This window comes from Strongylocentrotus purpuratus, unplaced genomic scaffold (genome assembly GCF_000002235.5).
Source record: "Strongylocentrotus purpuratus isolate Spur 01 unplaced genomic scaffold, Spur_5.0 spur5_scaffold_1, whole genome shotgun sequence".
NCBI lineage: Eukaryota > Metazoa > Echinodermata > Echinoidea > Camarodonta > Strongylocentrotidae > Strongylocentrotus > Strongylocentrotus purpuratus.
The window spans coordinates 5,956,404-5,973,654 of NW_022145594.1; the positions used below are offsets into that span (position 1 = coordinate 5,956,404).

The 17,251-nt window shown below is 38.1% G+C and overlaps 1 protein-coding gene across 1 annotated transcript; it reads right to left on the bottom strand.

The window, feature by feature from the left end:
- Positions 1 to 711: 711 nt before the first annotated feature.
- Positions 712 to 7,642, bottom strand: LOC105446995. The gene is made up of 4 exons (XM_030977576.1): positions 7,431 to 7,642; positions 4,467 to 4,802; positions 1,148 to 1,489; positions 712 to 807 (listed from the first exon to the last, which is right to left on the bottom strand). Exons 1-4 carry the CDS (start codon positions 7,486 to 7,488, stop codon positions 713 to 715), a joined length of 831 nt encoding a protein of 276 aa, XP_030833436.1. The 5' UTR covers positions 7,489 to 7,642; the 3' UTR covers position 712.
- Positions 7,643 to 17,251: the final 9,609 nt, after the last annotated feature.

The window sequence follows — 17,251 nt, forward strand, 5'->3', positions numbered from 1 at the left end:
GAAAGAAATCACTTGTATCAGTGATTACGCCAGGGCTTGGAAACATTCTCTTCCATTCAAAACAAATTCTAACCGAATTACTGACTTGATGACAGAAATGGATTAATTAAGAAAGGATCAAGTACAAAAGGTAAAGGATAAAGAAAATAATTTATCAGATTTCCTCCTTTGAACTTTCTTTAGTATGTGTGGTCGACGTAACAGTGCTATACATTCCTATTCAAGTAGACATTTTTCATCTTCTAAGAACTCCCATAGTTAAAAAAAAAAAAAAAAAAAAATTGTTATGATACAAATCCTTGAACAGCCTGAATAACAAACTAGCTGAAAGCCCCTCTAACAATTAATTTAAGAGAATTAAATAATCAGGACAAATTGTTTATCATGCTGGATCATACAGGTAGGCTTATAGACTGTTCATGGTATATACTGTCCTGCCGTTATCCTTGTATGATGTTCTTCTTTGTCCTCCTATTTCGTTTCCTTGTCTTTTTTCTTTCTTTATTTTCTTCTTCTTGTTTTTTTTTTCTTTTTTTCTTCTCACTGTTCTTTTTAAAATTTCCGTACTGGTAAATAAAGTCCTTAGGGAAGGGAAACGAAACCAACAAGAGTCAGCACACACAAACGCACACACACACACACGCGCGCGTGCTCAGGCACACAAGCATAAAAAAATGTTATGGTTTGTGAAAATATAATGTATTTACTTACTTCACACGATTCGCATCATGAAGCCTGCCAATGTCAAACCTATGTAAATCTTCCAATCAATGAATGCTGTATTGTGAATCGTTCTACATCCATTGCCTAAAAAAGGTAAGAATGTATATGGGTGTTGAATGTATCAAAGATATTATAACAACTGGAATACGCTTGATTTATAAAATGCAAATATATTGAGTGCTATTTGCACAATCCTGAATAATTACAATATACCACTCATGTTGGTCAAAGAAAGATGAACGATTAAGAATAGATGCGTAATATAAGCTTTGTAAACAAAAAAGAAATGGAAAAAAAAAATCTGCAATTTAGTTATTTCTTTATTCAGTTTTCTGGTGATATAACGCACATACATGTAAAAACAAAATCTATTTGCTGCTCTCAATTCTTAATAATGCTCAAAGGAAAACGTGGTTTATCTCACCTGCAAATGGCACAGATGTGACCAAAGTTGACACCGTTGTTGTTCTTTTTTCCATCAGGCTGCCAGTGGTGATATCACGCAAGTCCGATGACCCTCCTCCCTGGTAGTTTAAGTAGGAAAAGGAACAATCTACTCGTGATGCACTCTTGGTCTGAGGCAGTGTGCAACTGACCGATATCGTGTATGTCCCGTCTTCATGCACGACTGCATATGTCTCAGTACTGTCAGGAATTCCGTCGAAATTCAACACCGGGAATGTCAATGGCTTCACGTGCTCAACAGTGCAATGAACACGATTCAACTCAGTGTCCAAAGCTATCTTCGGGTCGATTCGAGGCAGAGCTAAACAAATGTAAAAAAACGAAAAAATACAAAACAAAAAAAGATTAACGAAAATTAAATGATAATTGGAGGACTTTAAAACTTCCTGAGCGAGTCGAACATTTGACACGTAATCTTATACTCCCAAAAATGTTCGGAAATTTGAGTTGTACTGAAAATATCTGTCGGATCCCTACCGTTAGCACCGCGCTTTTTCTTGTATTCAAGGAAAGCCTTTTTATTTCCTATTAGAGAATGGCTCATGTTCAGTGGTCATTATGTTTGTTAACATCGGTAGATATGAACAAGAGAATGAGTCTGAAGTATATTCCTGCATGCATCGCTATCGTTAGAGATGTACTTATAATATTTGTTTGTCTGTTTAGTACATTCTGTTTGGTAGAAGTTAAAACCCTGAACATGGAAGCACCTCAGCGGTATGCCATCTGTCCCATGCTCTTTTATATCTATACTTGTAACCGTGTAAAGCTCTTCCTCAAGCCAACTTTTCAAGTATGCAGATAAAACGGTACTTTTAGGTTTTATGACTGACAATACAAGCAAAATGCTCTTGTAAGCAAGTTTGTAGAGTGGCGTAATCGACACCACCTTATTGTTGAATGTCACGAAGACCCCCCCCCCCAAAAAAAAAATTATCACTTTCTGAGAAACCCAAACAAAATTATTACCTCCGATTACTATTCGTGGGCAGGCGCGTACGTAGTAGGGGGGGGGGGGGGGGGGGTGTTTAGGGGGTTAAACCCCCTTTGGGTTTTTTTATGTGTGTAAACCCCCCTAAAAAATCCCTAACCCCCCCCCCCACCCTTTGGATTTTTTTTTTTAATAATAAAAAAAAAAAAAAAAAAAAAAAAAAAATTACCCCCATGGCTGACCTAAGAAAGGTGACCTTACCCCCCCCCCCAACGGAGCAAAATGTCAAATTTTCCCCCCCCCCCCCCCCCCCCCCCCCCCCCCCCCCCCCCCCCCCCCCCCCCCCCCCCCCCCCCCCCCCCCCCCCCGAGCGACTTTTTGGCCGGCGCGATTTTCAAATTTCCTGTGTCGTTGAATTTTGGACCCGATTTTAAAACCCCCTTGAAAAAATCCTGCGTACGCCACTGCCAGGGGCGTAGACAACGGGGGGGGGGGGGGATGAGGGGGATGCATCCCCCACCTCACAAGGTGGGGGATGGCATGTACAATCATCCCCCCAGGTTTTGGGGAATGATATTTGCTTACTTAATAAGTCATAATGATGATAATAATAGTAATAATAATAATGATAACAATTATAATATTAATAATAATAATAATTATGATGATGATAATAATAATCCTCATCATTATTGTAATTGTGTTTATTGTTATTAGCCGCATTCACACGGTGAAAGCTAATTCAGACGGTAAAAAAAAAGAAATCTTACAAGTATTTTGTGGTTATCTATTGTGGTTTGGAAACCACAAGATAACCACAAGATTAAACAGGCGCGGATCTACGGGGGGGGGGGAGGTTAGGGGGTTTAAAACCCCCCTTGGGCGGCCCAAAAAACAAACAAAACAAAAAAGGAAAAAAAAAAGAAAAAAAAAGAAAAAAAGAACGCACGCTGGAGAAAAAACCCTTTCAAGTGCAAATATTGTGAGAAGATATTCAACTCATCTGGTAACTTAACCAAACACATGATAACTCTGGATATAACTGTGTATTTAACTGTTACTTGATTTAAAAAGACGTTATCATGCACTGCTTTTTATGGTCTCCATTGTGTTAATAGATGCCAGGAAAACATCACTTACGGGGTTCAAAAAACACACAAAAAAAAAAATCGGCTCGCCGCTTCGCGGCTCGTGGACGATGCTCCGCATCGTCCACATCGTCATTATTTTGGTCAACCCCCCCCCCCTTAGCAAAAGCTAGATCCGCCCCTGAGTCATCCCCCCAGGTGTACGAACCTGCCTACGCCACTGTTTTCAACAGAGCCCTGATTGAGAGTATTGCGACGTACACCATATTATTCTATTTTTGGGAATGTAGTAATGCAAGCAGACAAGAAAAAAGAAACCGTGCTAGGAGAATAACACAACGTATCATTGGCAGTAGTCTATATACAATACCCAATACAATTCTGTAAGAGGAAAGAGAAGTAGCAAAAATCACACATTTCGATAGATGTATAGTTGTATATAATCATAAATAATTATGACCTATAATGCCCGTCATACACGCACACGTATCTTACATCCATCGAGTGGATGTATAGTTTTATCCAATCAGAACGCAGGAAACTGTACAACTATACAACCCTACATCGTCAAATGGATGTATAGTTTTAACCAAATTAGTGCTTACCACTGCGAGATCCCATGCATTATATAAACTTAATTATTAATTTCGTTTTACCCTTTCTTTTCTCTCACCTCAGAATCTTCGGAACAATTTAGCACTGATTGTTTTCTGTATGACATTATTTTTTCCCCGTTTATCACCATCATCTACCATTTGATGTTGACTTTCTTTTTCGTCAATGCTCTATCCAACTCCTCCACAACTACCTACATTTGGTCCTCTTCTACTCTCTTACTCTGTCGACATCCTCATCGTAAAAAACTTATTTCATGTAACTTACCAAACTAAAGCTGTTATAAATGTATTTTATCATTACTTGAACTGTCTAAGATTGTAACTAATTATTTTTGTAAATGGATTTGTAAACTTTTACGAGTGGAAAGCAAATTTCCGAATGGATAATAAATAATCGGTTTCAGTTGTACTGAAGAGTGATATTTTTTCTTTACAGCAATACCATAATGCAATGGGTTTTTTAACCACATGTAAAGCATGCATCTTTTTCGAATGTCTAATTAATCGATTAGGGTTTCACATATATACATGTACATATGTATGTGCATTTTTAGTGATCATGTTTTTCAAACATTCATTATATTCTTGATCATTGTCCGATCTTGTTTATACGAATTGCCCTTTAACAAAAATGACACTCACCATACATAACCGTACGGGTGAAGTACTCTGACTCAGTTAAGGATCGTCCACGTACCACGGAGCACCTGTAGAGACCTTCGTCCTCCAATGTAGCCATGTCAATGGCCAAGGAGAAAGTGGTTTCGTCCATGTGGTAGTTCGGTAGGATTCGTGATTCTCCTTCCCTCCATGATGCCAGACTGGGATCACCGTTTTCAAATGCATCAATGTTCCTGCTCTTGTACCACTGTACTAGACGAACATCTTCATCAACGTTTCCCAAACCGTCACAGGGGATCTTTCCTGTAACTCCTATTTCCAGTGGCGTGACTTCGAATTCCATTGCGTAAATTAGGCCTAGAGAAAGACAAAAAAAATAATTAAAATGGGTAAACGGGTAAGTACATTTATCAGTTTGAAAAAAAAAGCAAATCTATTCAAGCTAATAAAAGAAAAACCAATCAACAGACATTATACGTGATACGTACAGAAATGATCAACCGATCAAGATTATAATCCTAAGACCTGTAATTAAAAGCATTATATTTAGCGCATTATATACTACTTTTGTTATAGAAGCCTATAGTCATCTATTCAAACCTTACATTTTCATACATAAGGTATAAGCAATTCGCGCACACACAGACAGACACCCATTATATTCAAATTATCAGTTTAAAAAAATCATATAAAAGTCCATAGTATCAGACAATATTTACTTAAAGATAAAGTTGAGTTCTGGTCATATGATTGCATTGTGACAGAAACGTTGTGGAATCGCTCAGAAAAGGTTGATCATCTAGCATATAAGTATCGGTAAGTACTGCAAGGTTCTGGAATCATCAAAATGATAAGAAATTTGGCCCAGTCTTGGTAAAGTTACAAGCACTGTACACGGACAGATGTATATGGGACTATACGAACATGTGGCATAAAAATCCGTCCCGATTTTTTGATGTTACACGCCTCATTTAGAATATTAAGGCATTTGAAGAGCCATGCTTTTTCAGGGAACATTTGTTATCTGATGCTGTTCCACACTTGCTTAATACAATGATAACGCTCACAAATTATTGTTCACTTCTTCCTAGAACTCAACCTTCTCTTTAAGTTGAAACTTTGAAGTAGATTGATGTGGATTCAAAGTAAAAGAAACTAATCTATAATTTATGAATTAAAAATACACTTCATGTTTCGATATCTTTATTGCTCAAATGTTTAATACAAGTGAACATAGTCATTAATCTTAAAATCATATACAAAATAGCCTCATATTCATTCGATGATAGTGAAACTAAACATTTATCGAGAAGATTTGTACATAACAATGTTGGTAACCCACATTTTGATAGCCATATATCACATTTATGATTTAAGTGTACCTAACTATGGTTAGACGATATATTTTCTTTGTACATAATTATGTTTAAAATGTGTTATACTAAAGGCACTGGTTTATTTAACCGATATTACATCATTTTGAGGCACCTGAGGGGACCCCACGGGCCCTGAAACTATTCTTCGCGGCCCAATAGTAAATGCTACCTCCCAGGTTGCAAGGCGAGTACAAAACTATAGGGAGAATCTCATGACAAACGAGAGCAGATTCATCCGCCCTATCCAGTGGCACGTTCATGTACGTACACCAGGGGTTTCAGCAGCGCAGCGATCGCACTACGCCGCGGAGGTAAAATGGTCAATGGGCGCGGCAATCGGCCGGCTGCATTTCGTTGTAGCTGTATAGCACTAGCGAACTCCGAAGCGACACTACTATGCGATGTACGTCGGGTAATAATAATAATAATAATAATAATAATAGTGATAAAAACGGTGCTTATTTAAAGGTACTATGTCCCTTTAGCAGCCAACCTCATATTCTGTAGAACTTTGCCAGAATTATGAATATGTCATGTACGTCCTATCTGTGAAATTTAAACGTTAGCAGTGTCCTCATATTAAAATTATGCAAGGAAACCTGTTTACTTGCTAGACTTCACTGTCAGACACTATTGATTGACTGACAGGCATTTTTTCTTCGTTGGTAATAACATACATGAAAAGAGTTGTAAAGGGTACATGAGCATTTTTCTACATCAATAACCCACTTCTTGTGATGGCCAAGATTAAACTGATTGAATCTTTGCGCAGCATAAAACGTATGACCATTCGGTCCAATTGTCTGAAAATCAAGACTATTACTTTTGGGCTCTATAGCCCTAAAGTCGATTTGACAACTAATAGTCATTATTTTCCCATTTGAAGACATTTTCAAGCCCTAACTTTTTCAGGGAAGTTCTAAATTAGTATTATCTTTCAAATGCAGTTGGAATTTAACTTTTTCATTTTTTTGGTCTGCAAATGGGACATAGTACCTTTAAGCAGTGTGACGATGAAGTTGGTTGGATATTCGACATTCATATTCAAAGTTGGTGGGCCCTAAACCCCGATGGGCCCGGGCAAGCATATTTATTTTAAGGAGCCTTGGCCATGGGGCTAGCTGCATGCCCCAGTAAAGACGTCATGTCATTTCTATAGCCCTATATATTCATGGGATACAATTCAGAAATTCTTTGTATAACTTGCCCATGAAAAATCTTGTCTTTGATACCCCTAAACCCCATGGACCAGGGCAAGCTAACTAATTTTCATATATTTCCATATTCATATTCATATTTATTTCATTTCCCGGATCATCCTTGACCCGTTGGGATAGCTGCCTGCCCTGGTAAAGCAGTTAGACGGTTTCTACACCCGGCACCCCTACAAATAGTGCAATGGCTACATATTTGAATCACAAATATTGTATATCCCACGAACTTTGAGTATAAATTTTGCTTAGTGAACGATCTGGTTGTTGACCAAACGGCAATGCACATACGGAACCACAGTCACACCTTCATTTTTAAACTCTCATATGAGTCATACACCTTGTAATTTTAGATGATCATATTGGACGCCTTATTTAGTTGAAAATTTGAAACTCACCGGCTAAAAACGTTAATTCCACGAACACAAAGATTATCACGTATATCCTAATGAACATATCCGATTATCCAAGTTTGGGGCACATATATCCTTATGCAACTGCAATCTTTACCAATCAAGTCTGATCTACGCACGGTGATTTCTTCAGTCAGCACTATTTGTTTTCCGAGCATGCAATGTTACTACTGTAAATTTTCGAAGGGCGAACTAAATTGGTGGTTCGTCTCTCGATTATATATATACAAATTCTGTTACGGTACGCGAATGCTGTACTATCACGCATCCTGTACGGTGGTACCACAGCTGCAGTTCTTCCGTGAACCGTTTCCGTATCGTGCGCCCAATCAGCTGAGAGAATAACAGTCACTGGGTTGTAGGTGGGGGGGGGGGGGGGGGGGAAGAGAAGGGTGGCGGTGGTTGATGTACGGCTGACTACGGCGGGGTGTAGGCGGTGGCGGCGCACAGTGGGCCAGGGAGGAACCAAAGTGCGCCAACATTGTTTTTGGTGATTTTTTGTTCTTCAATTTTTTTCTTGCCCAGTTGAAAGGTAATACATTGAGGAATACCTCAGTAAAATATGTAATTCCGGTTTGCACAATAAGGGTATAAATGTACTCCCTCAAACTACACAATCATTTATATTCACAGTTTTTGTGCAAACGTGACTTATTTTATAAATCTCTCAATTTAGCTCTCACATATTCCTGATAGTTCATTTCGTTTTATGAATGGGTTAACAATGGATAGAAATACAATCTTCATCATATATTATATGGTAGTTCACTGAAAAATGGACTAATTATCCACGTTTTTTATAAATCCAGAGGAAATGTTTGGATTTCCAGGGATTTCCGCTTTAATCTTATTACCAACATCTTTTCTGATGTCTAAGCTTTAAGTTGATACCAGACTAGGCTGCCCGATTCTTCCCGTTGTTATGTTAGAGCCGATTTGCCTTGCAACATTGCCCCGAAAATGTGTTTATTTTGGTCCGCGGCTGAATCATCACTGAAGCATTCGCGGTCATAAATTGCGGGTGGGGGCGCGTAACACTTGTTCTGACACCGCGGACCAGAATAAACACATTTTCGGGGCAATGTGGCAAGGAAAATCGGCTCTAACATAAAAGCAGGCTAAAGAGGGCAGCGAAATCTGGTATTATATCAATGCGGACTGCACACAAAGTCCCGCTTTTTGTGTTTATAGTCTTTTCCTCCTATCATAAATTTATGCTGGAAAGAGTCACAGATTTTAAATGATATCCTGGAAAAATGTACACCACTTGCACGAATTGAGTTTACAAATTCGATTTTTCTTCAGCTTGTCAGGGGGGCACATCCCCCTCAGACGACCCCTTGATTTTCTCACAAATTGCCCCCCCCCCCCCCCTCGCCGCCGGATGGATCCGCCCCTGGATGTGTTCGTGCATTGTTTGGCGTGTTTGACGATGTCGGACTTGTCCCGATCACTGCATGAGTCTGAAGCTGGTTTTGTGTCGTTTGAGTCGTGTTTCTAAATTTCTCCCCGGCCCCCCACTCCGGGGTCGGAATGACCGCATGCGTGTTACCAAAATGTCCGGTAAAGGGGTACTTTTCACGCACCAAAGTCCGGCTCGTACATAAACATTATTGACTTTACACACCGGACTTAGGGGGGTGTTTTCAAAAGGAGGGAACACGCATGTGCGTACCCTAAATAACACTGAGTGGGGGGGGGATTTCTCCCAGATTCGCCAATGTAGTCTTTTCCGCATAGAACACTTTCCAAATTTCCAAATTTTCACTTAAGGCTCAATACCATCTTACTATTTACCCATAAAAAGAGGTAGCTTCAAGTAATATTACAAATAAGAGATTTTAAGTATATGCCTACAGGTAAAGTAAAATAGGCCGATTAGTGTTTCCGCTTCTTAATATAAAAGAGGCTATAAGGAGAACATTCGTTTAAAGGAAATTAAAAAGATCAAAAGAAAAGAAAACTCCTGCTTCTGCTTATAGTGAATTTAACTACTACTATCTGGTGTCCTACTTACGTAGTCTGCACCGACGTTCTGCAAGAGCCCATCTCAGGATCCTTGCGTTTACTACCTTCGATTTTGCAATACACTGCAGTGGTTGGTGGTCGGTTTCCAAGTAAAATGCTTGCCAGTGATTTTCTCATTCTATAAGGAGAACATTCGTTTAAAGGAAATTAAAAAGATCAAAAGAAAAGAAAACTCCTGCTTCTGCTTATAGTGAATTTAACTACTACTATCTGGTGTCCTACTTACGTAGTCTGCACCGACGTTCTGCAAGAGCCCATCTCAGGATCCTTGCGTTTACTACCTTCGATTTTGCAATACACTGCAGTGGTTGGTGGTCGGTTTCCAAGTAAAATGCTTGCCATATGGTTCAAACTTCTGAATTCCACATACTACTGCTAAGCATTCACGTTCCATAACGCAGTAACTCTGCTCTCTTGAGAGAAGTTTCCTTTACTGGCGTAGGTGATAAGGAACCTTTTCCCCTCTGTCTCCTGTAGCACAATTGCAACGTACAAGACCATTATCTGAGCCATCAGTCCTCAGGATGAAAGGATGATCAAATTTCTGGAAGATGGAGAATGGGTTCACTACCAAGTTTCTTCTTCAAGGTAATGAAAGCTGCCTCTTCCTCATCTTCGCATTTCACTAGAAGTGGCTCTCCTTTCTTCGTGTGGTCAGTCAGGGTTACTGCTATTGCTGCGAAGTTGGGAATAAACCGCCTGCAATAACCTACACGACCTAGAAAGGATCGAAATTGCGCCTTGAACTGCATCGACTTTGTCTTGCACTGGTCGAAGCTCTCCTTGACCTATTTGATGACCAGGAAATTCGATACTTACACCTCCTTTACCGTGCACTTGGTTGGTCTCGCCGTCGAGTAACTCCTGGAGGGTATCTAAATGCTCCTCAAAACTTACGCATGTATATGCCCCTTTCAGAGCCGGATGACCACTCACTGGCCACGAAACTGACGCCGCGTAGGGGCATTCCCATTTATATATTCGAATGAAATTGTCTACACCATGCAAGCCACGGAACAAAACCCTCATGATACGACTGAGGCTTTCCGGAGCACTAACCAGCCCAAATGGCATGCTTCGAAATTGATACAAACCATCCGGTGTCACAAATGATGTGAGTTCCTTGGCATACATACCTTCTCTTAATGAGGTAGAGACAAATATTCTTGATAAACCAAAATATGAAAAAAAAATTGTATAGTATTGTATAGTATTGCTGCAAATGAAAGCCCTGGAAATGACTGCCTTCCTGTCGAGTTTTATAGAAAATTTTGGAATATCTAAGAAGATATCCATTTAGAATCAGTGAGTTTAAGTTTGGAGAGGGGATAATTTACAACTTTGCAAAAACAAGCAATCATCACGCTGATTATAAAAGAAAAGGAAAGGATGAACAGTACCTGAAAAATTGGAGACCAATATCACTACTCAATGCTGATATTAAAATTGCATCGAAAGTTGTTGCTACCGATTATGTAAAATTCTGCCACAGTTAATAAATTCATGTCGGACAGATTTCATAAATGATCGTTACATAGGCGAATCAATTCGAACAATTTAAGATACTATGTTCTATACAAAAGAAAAAGACATTCCAGGTCTTCTTTTATTCTTAAACTATCAAAAGGCTTTTGATTCTTTGGAGTGAGATTTTATTTTCAATATTCTTGATAAATTTGGTTTCGGCCAGAATTTTCAAAAGTATTTTCGGTCTTTTTATACAAATATTAGCAGTTGTATTTGTAGCCATAGACATTCATCAGGATATTTTGAATTACATAGAGGTGTCCGACAAGAAGACCCCCTGTCGCCTTATTCATTTATAATCTGTATTGAAGCCCTTGCATGTGGGATCAGACAAAGAGATGAAATTAAAGGTGGTATACTTGTATATGATCATATGATTAAATTTACTCAATATGCAGATGATACAACATTGAATTTAGCGGACAAAGTGTCAGCAGAAGTGGCCTTGTCAGTTATTAATAATTTTTCTTCTTTTTCTGGTTTAAAAATCAACAAAGATAAGTGTAAATCTATGTGGTTGGGCTCAAATAGAGAGTCACATGATAAATATTTTGAGATTGAATTACCAGACGAACCTAGGGTCTTGGATGTTTTCCTCTAATACGACACTGATTCAGCTTTAAAGCTTAATTTCCGTCGATAAATGTATTAAAGATGTTAAGATATTTTTAAAAATATGGAGAAAAAGAAATCTTACTTCATAATAGGAAAAATACAAATTCTAAAAACTTGCTGGTAACATCTGTTTTGTAAAAGAACTATTCTGTATTGGTATAGACAAATAAAGATAGCTGGTAACAGTTGTTTTGTAAAATAACTATTTGATGTTAGTATATGGTATATAGAAGATTTGTTTGATGAAAATGGAAAATTAATTGTTTTTCCAAGTGGCAACGAATTGGTTTTAACAAATTATCTTCTTTGGCGTTCAGTCGTTTCTGCCATGCCGCAGCGTGTATTGAGTGTCTGCATCTCTCAAAACAGCTGGACAATTTTATAATATTTTGTAATAGACAAATGTATATATAAACATTTTCAACAAAGATGATTAATATGGTACTAAAAGAAAATAAATATCACAATCCCACTTCAGAAACCTACTGGAGATCAAAATATGAAATAAATGAAGAAGATTTTGATTTTACTTATGAATTACCGTTCAGAATTATTCCTGATACAAGAACTAGATTTTTCCGATATAAGACAAATACACGATGCTTACTGGCAAATCCAAAGATGAAGAAAATGAAAGTAATGGACAATGGAATGTGTTCTTATTGCAATCAAATTCAATTCAAATTCAAAGTTTATTCAACACTCTTCATAAAAAACATTTAAAACATACAAATACATAATGGAGTTATAAAAAAAACAAGAAAGTGATAACAAATACAATGGCAATTTATAAGAGCATTTGGGAAAGGTAGAAAGGAGGGATTCCTTATATAAAAGCCTACCCCTCAAACACACATACAGGAAAACGAGAACAAAAAAACAAAGAACATACTAAAACTTATTATCATTCACGATCAGAGTACAAAAAAAAATTGCCTATGCTATTAATACTGATTATTATACTTATTTAACAGAAATTATTTATATTTAGTTTTAAAAAGATTGACAGTTTTGCATTTTTTAATTTCCTAAGGTATACTATTCCATATTAATGATCCTTTAAAAAATAATGAATTTTTCATACAAGTCGTTCTAATCTAGGGGAGGTGATAATTTAGGGCATTTCTAGTATTAAAAGACTCAGAAACGACTGAACACCTGTTTGTAGAATGTTCATGTGCACGAGATTACTTGAACGAATTTGTAAGATGGTGGCATACTAGATTTAATAAAGAAATTTTTCAATTGAAAGACGAGGAAATGTTATTTGTGATACAAGACAAACAGCATGTTCTTGAATCATTGTATTATTATTGCAAAGAAAACAATATATCTATGTAGATCTCTTGAGATACTCCCTTCTTTTAATTAATTTCTTATCAAATTAAATCAAACGTATCTCACAAAAAATATATTGGTTATCAGGTTAGATTCATGCATAGATTCCGCCAAAAATTGAATATGCTAGAATTAGGAAGATATAGTAACCTGTTATGTTGTTCCGTTTTTTCTTTGTTTTTTATCCATAATCTCGGTTTCTACTCATATCATCATTTTGTATTATGATAATAATGTATTTTAAATGCATGTGTTTCATTTTAATTTCTATTATGTATAAGATGTTTTAACCGAATTTAAAACAAGGTTATTATGACAAGTTAGTGTGGCTTGTCATAGGAGTTGGACATTAAAGGTACTTTATCTCTTTTGCAGTCAACATCAAATTCTGTAGGACTTTGCAGGAATTATGAATATGTCACGTATGTCCTATCTGTGAAATTTAAACATTAGCAGTGTCCTAGTATTTAAGTTATACAAGAAAACCGTTTACTTTCTAGACTTCCCTGCCAGACACTATTGAGTGACTGACTAACATCTTTTTTTCTTTGGTAATAACATACACAAAATGAGCTGTAACAGGTACATGAGCATTTGTCTACATCAATAACCCACTTCTTGTAATGGCCACAATTAAACTGATGGAATCTTTTCGCAGCACAAAACGTACGACCATTCGGTTCAAGGGCATGAAAATCAGACTATTACTTAGGTGCATGCAATCACTTATGTCGATTCGACAACTAAAGGTCGTTATTTCCCACGAAAAGACATTTTCAAACTCTTTCGTTTCGAGGGATGTCCTAAATGATAAATATTGTCATTCAAATGTAAGCAGACATTTAAGTGGGCTTTTTTCTTAGTATTTATGCATGAAATAGTACTTTTTAATACATTTTTCTTCCATATATATATATATATATCGTCCTTGTTTTCACGAAGTGACGGTAGTGAGGAAAATCGTAACGCAAAGTGAAAGAAGAAGAATTACCCCCGAGGACAATTCGTCGCTGTTTTCACGAAGTGACGGTAGTGAAAAAAAATTGCATTCACTTTGCGTGACGATTCTCCTCACTATCGTCACTTCGTGAAAACAAGGACGAATTACCCCGAGGACAACTACCCCCGAGGACAACTACCCCGAGGACAATTACCCCAAGGACAATTAACCCCCCTATGACAATTACCTCTGAGGACAATTACCCCCCCGAGGACAACTACCCCCCCGATGACAATTACCCCCGATGACAATTCCCCCCGTGGACAATCAGGATTCAATAGCAAAAGAGGATTCGACACATTGAGAGATGGCTACGATCCCCTGCATGAACCCATATTCTTTCAAATACTATAGCACGTTGTCTTCCTCATTACTACACATTTCCCTGTTATTATAATTTATGCAACGCCAGCGCGGTTGCTAATTTCCACGAAGGATGTAAGTTTTGGATAATTGTCCAGCGCTTTTCAAAATGCATAGAAATACATTTCTCTGGAGCAGCGTTATTTTAACTTTTTGTTTAACAAAATCGTGACTTAATAAGTCACGATACCCTCTTAAGAAATGAAAAGTTTCTCCCAAATCCCAAAGTCTTTGCAAACTATTAATTTTGCATTCCTCTGGCTCTCGTCAAGTGCTATGCACACACGTATGGGCACATTTAAGAATAAAAAGGAGAAGACATTTTCAAACTGGTAACAAATTAGTATATAATCCACACACTAGAAACTATTTAAAGTACTGTATGCGGGCACCTTGCCGCCGAATGTACATAAATAAAAAGCGATATATTTGTTCATGACCTTGATACACGAATATGAGGATATTCGTGCCTCTCGTTGCCCTTATTTGCCTTGCTGTCAAAATATTGTCAGCGAGCGAGAAAGGAAGACACTTTAGTATCTTCAATTTTTATTTTTTTTTACAAAATCAACGCTTTCCAAATCATTCTCTTGCGGCACCCCGGTTGAAAAACGCTGTGCTGGAGTTAAACAATCAAATGAGATGAATTACCAGAGAGCGGATATTTATTTTCCTTTGGCATGGCACCGTACATATAACTTGAAGGCAATTTCTATTTCAAAATAATTTAACGTACACGAAAAGATATTATACTTCAGCATCACAACAGAAATAAATAGATAACGTAAAGAAAACCTTAATTATGGATCATGACATGGATGAGGGCCCATTATACATACAAAGAGAATTACACGATCAGCTGATTAAAAAAGTTATAGAGGATGCATAAATGAAATCTTACATCCTAATTTCTTTGTTGTGCCATTGATGGTGAGAGAGACTGTAACGCGTACTCATTTGCGCGCAATGTATTGTTCAATTTCTAAGAAATGTAATTTTTGTTCTTTACTCTGTAGCACACCTACAGGGGAAATGGGCAACATCCCCCCCCCCCCCCCCCCATTGAATTGAATAATATGAAAAGACTGAAATGAACTTCATAAATAACAAAGAAAATGAAGGTTTATGCAATTTTCTGTCAAAAGCAATTTGGAGAGATGCGTTATATGTCACAGTGTTATAAATTCCTCGGGGTAGTTGTCCTCTGGGGGTTATTGTCCTCGTGGGGGGGGGGGGGGGGGGGGGGAGTTGTTCTCGAAGGGGAAGGGGTAGTTTTCCTCGGGGGGTAATGTCCTCGGGGGTAGTTTTCCTGGGGGATAGTTGTCCTCAAGGGTAATAATATTGATAGTAATAAAAACGATTTATATACCCAGGGTAGCCACTTCAGTTATGAAACTGCTCTTCCAGCGGGCCTTGCATGACATAATAAGTTATTACTACCCTTCTCCAATCTAATATTCTGAGCGCCTTGCTAGAAGGCAGAAGGTCCCATTGTTATTAGTCTTTGGTATGACTCGGCCGGGGTTCGAACCCACGACCTCCCGTTCATGAGGCGGGCGCTCTAACCACTGAGCCACCATGCCCAGTAGTTTCCATGGGGGGTAATTGTCTTCGGGGGTAATTGTCCTCGGGGGTAATCGTCCTACGGGGGTAGTTTTCCGGGGGGTAATTTTCCGGGGGGTAATTTTCCGGGGGTGATTGCCCAGGGGGTAATTGTCCTGATACGGGCTCAGCCCTATAATAAAATGTGCAAAAAGCCATAACCTGTCGGTAGCTATATGTTTGATTGAACTGTTCATACAAATTGGGGGTTTAAAAAGATTGGTGTGTGTAAATGACCAATATATCGAACTTTATAGGATGCCGCTACACGACCCGCATACAGCAGAGCGAGTGAACAAAATAGCTCAAGAGCTGCTGTTACTGGTCGCTACGAGGCTGGCCTTGGCGGTCGTTGTGTGGATATTTTCGGTTGCCAGTGGAAGCAAAATGAGTGGCCGCTGGTCGCATTAGTTGTGCACGGGTTCTTAACTACTTGAAATCTCACGGGGTATTTCAAGTGGTCTTTAATAGACAGGTGGTCGCTATGACATAGTGTAGCTGATGTTTGGATGGGCTATAAATGATATTATATACCTCACTTAAGAAATCCAGCCATCTGATTGGTCGAATTGCATTCATAAACTTCAACTGTTCCTGTAAAATTCCCGGTAACCATGCATAAAACATTTCAATATTTTTAATAACCATGGTTATTAAAAAAATAGGTCAGTCTCCATGGTTACCTCATAGGTTTACATGTTAAAAAATGGTTTGAGCGATGGAGGATACCATACGTGTGCGAAAAATTGTTCGGCAATTTCAATACAATTGAATCTCGATCGATCTTACCGACAATTTATCTTGCATTGTTGACATTAAGACGAAAATTAACTCTCAAAAACAAAAAAACAACATCTGCCGATAGATCTTGATCTAAGTTCGTGCCAATAGGCATTGCAAAAGTAAAAGAAGGGTCCGTTTCATGGAGCTTTTGCGAAGCATCCCTCACGCGGAGCCGTTTTCAATCCATTTTAATGTATATATTGGAGAAAACTGCCAAGCATGTTAACGGCGCGCGATAGCCGAGTGGTCTAAGCGTTGGTTTTCGATACACCTCTTGTTGTACGCAAGAGTTCGAATCCCGTCTTCGACAAAAATGTAAATTATTTTTTATTTTTTATTTTTTAGTCTATTTTTTTTTGGCATATAAAAGTATTAATGACTGCTTTAATATTCGAGAAATAGTTGTTTTCATACGCTCTCGGGAAGGTTACAATCGGGCTATTCCCCTCGGCAAGCCTCGGGGAATAGCACAATTCTAACCTTCCCTTGAGCGTAATAAAACAACTATTTCTCTCAAAGCAGTCATTAATACTATATTATTATCCACATA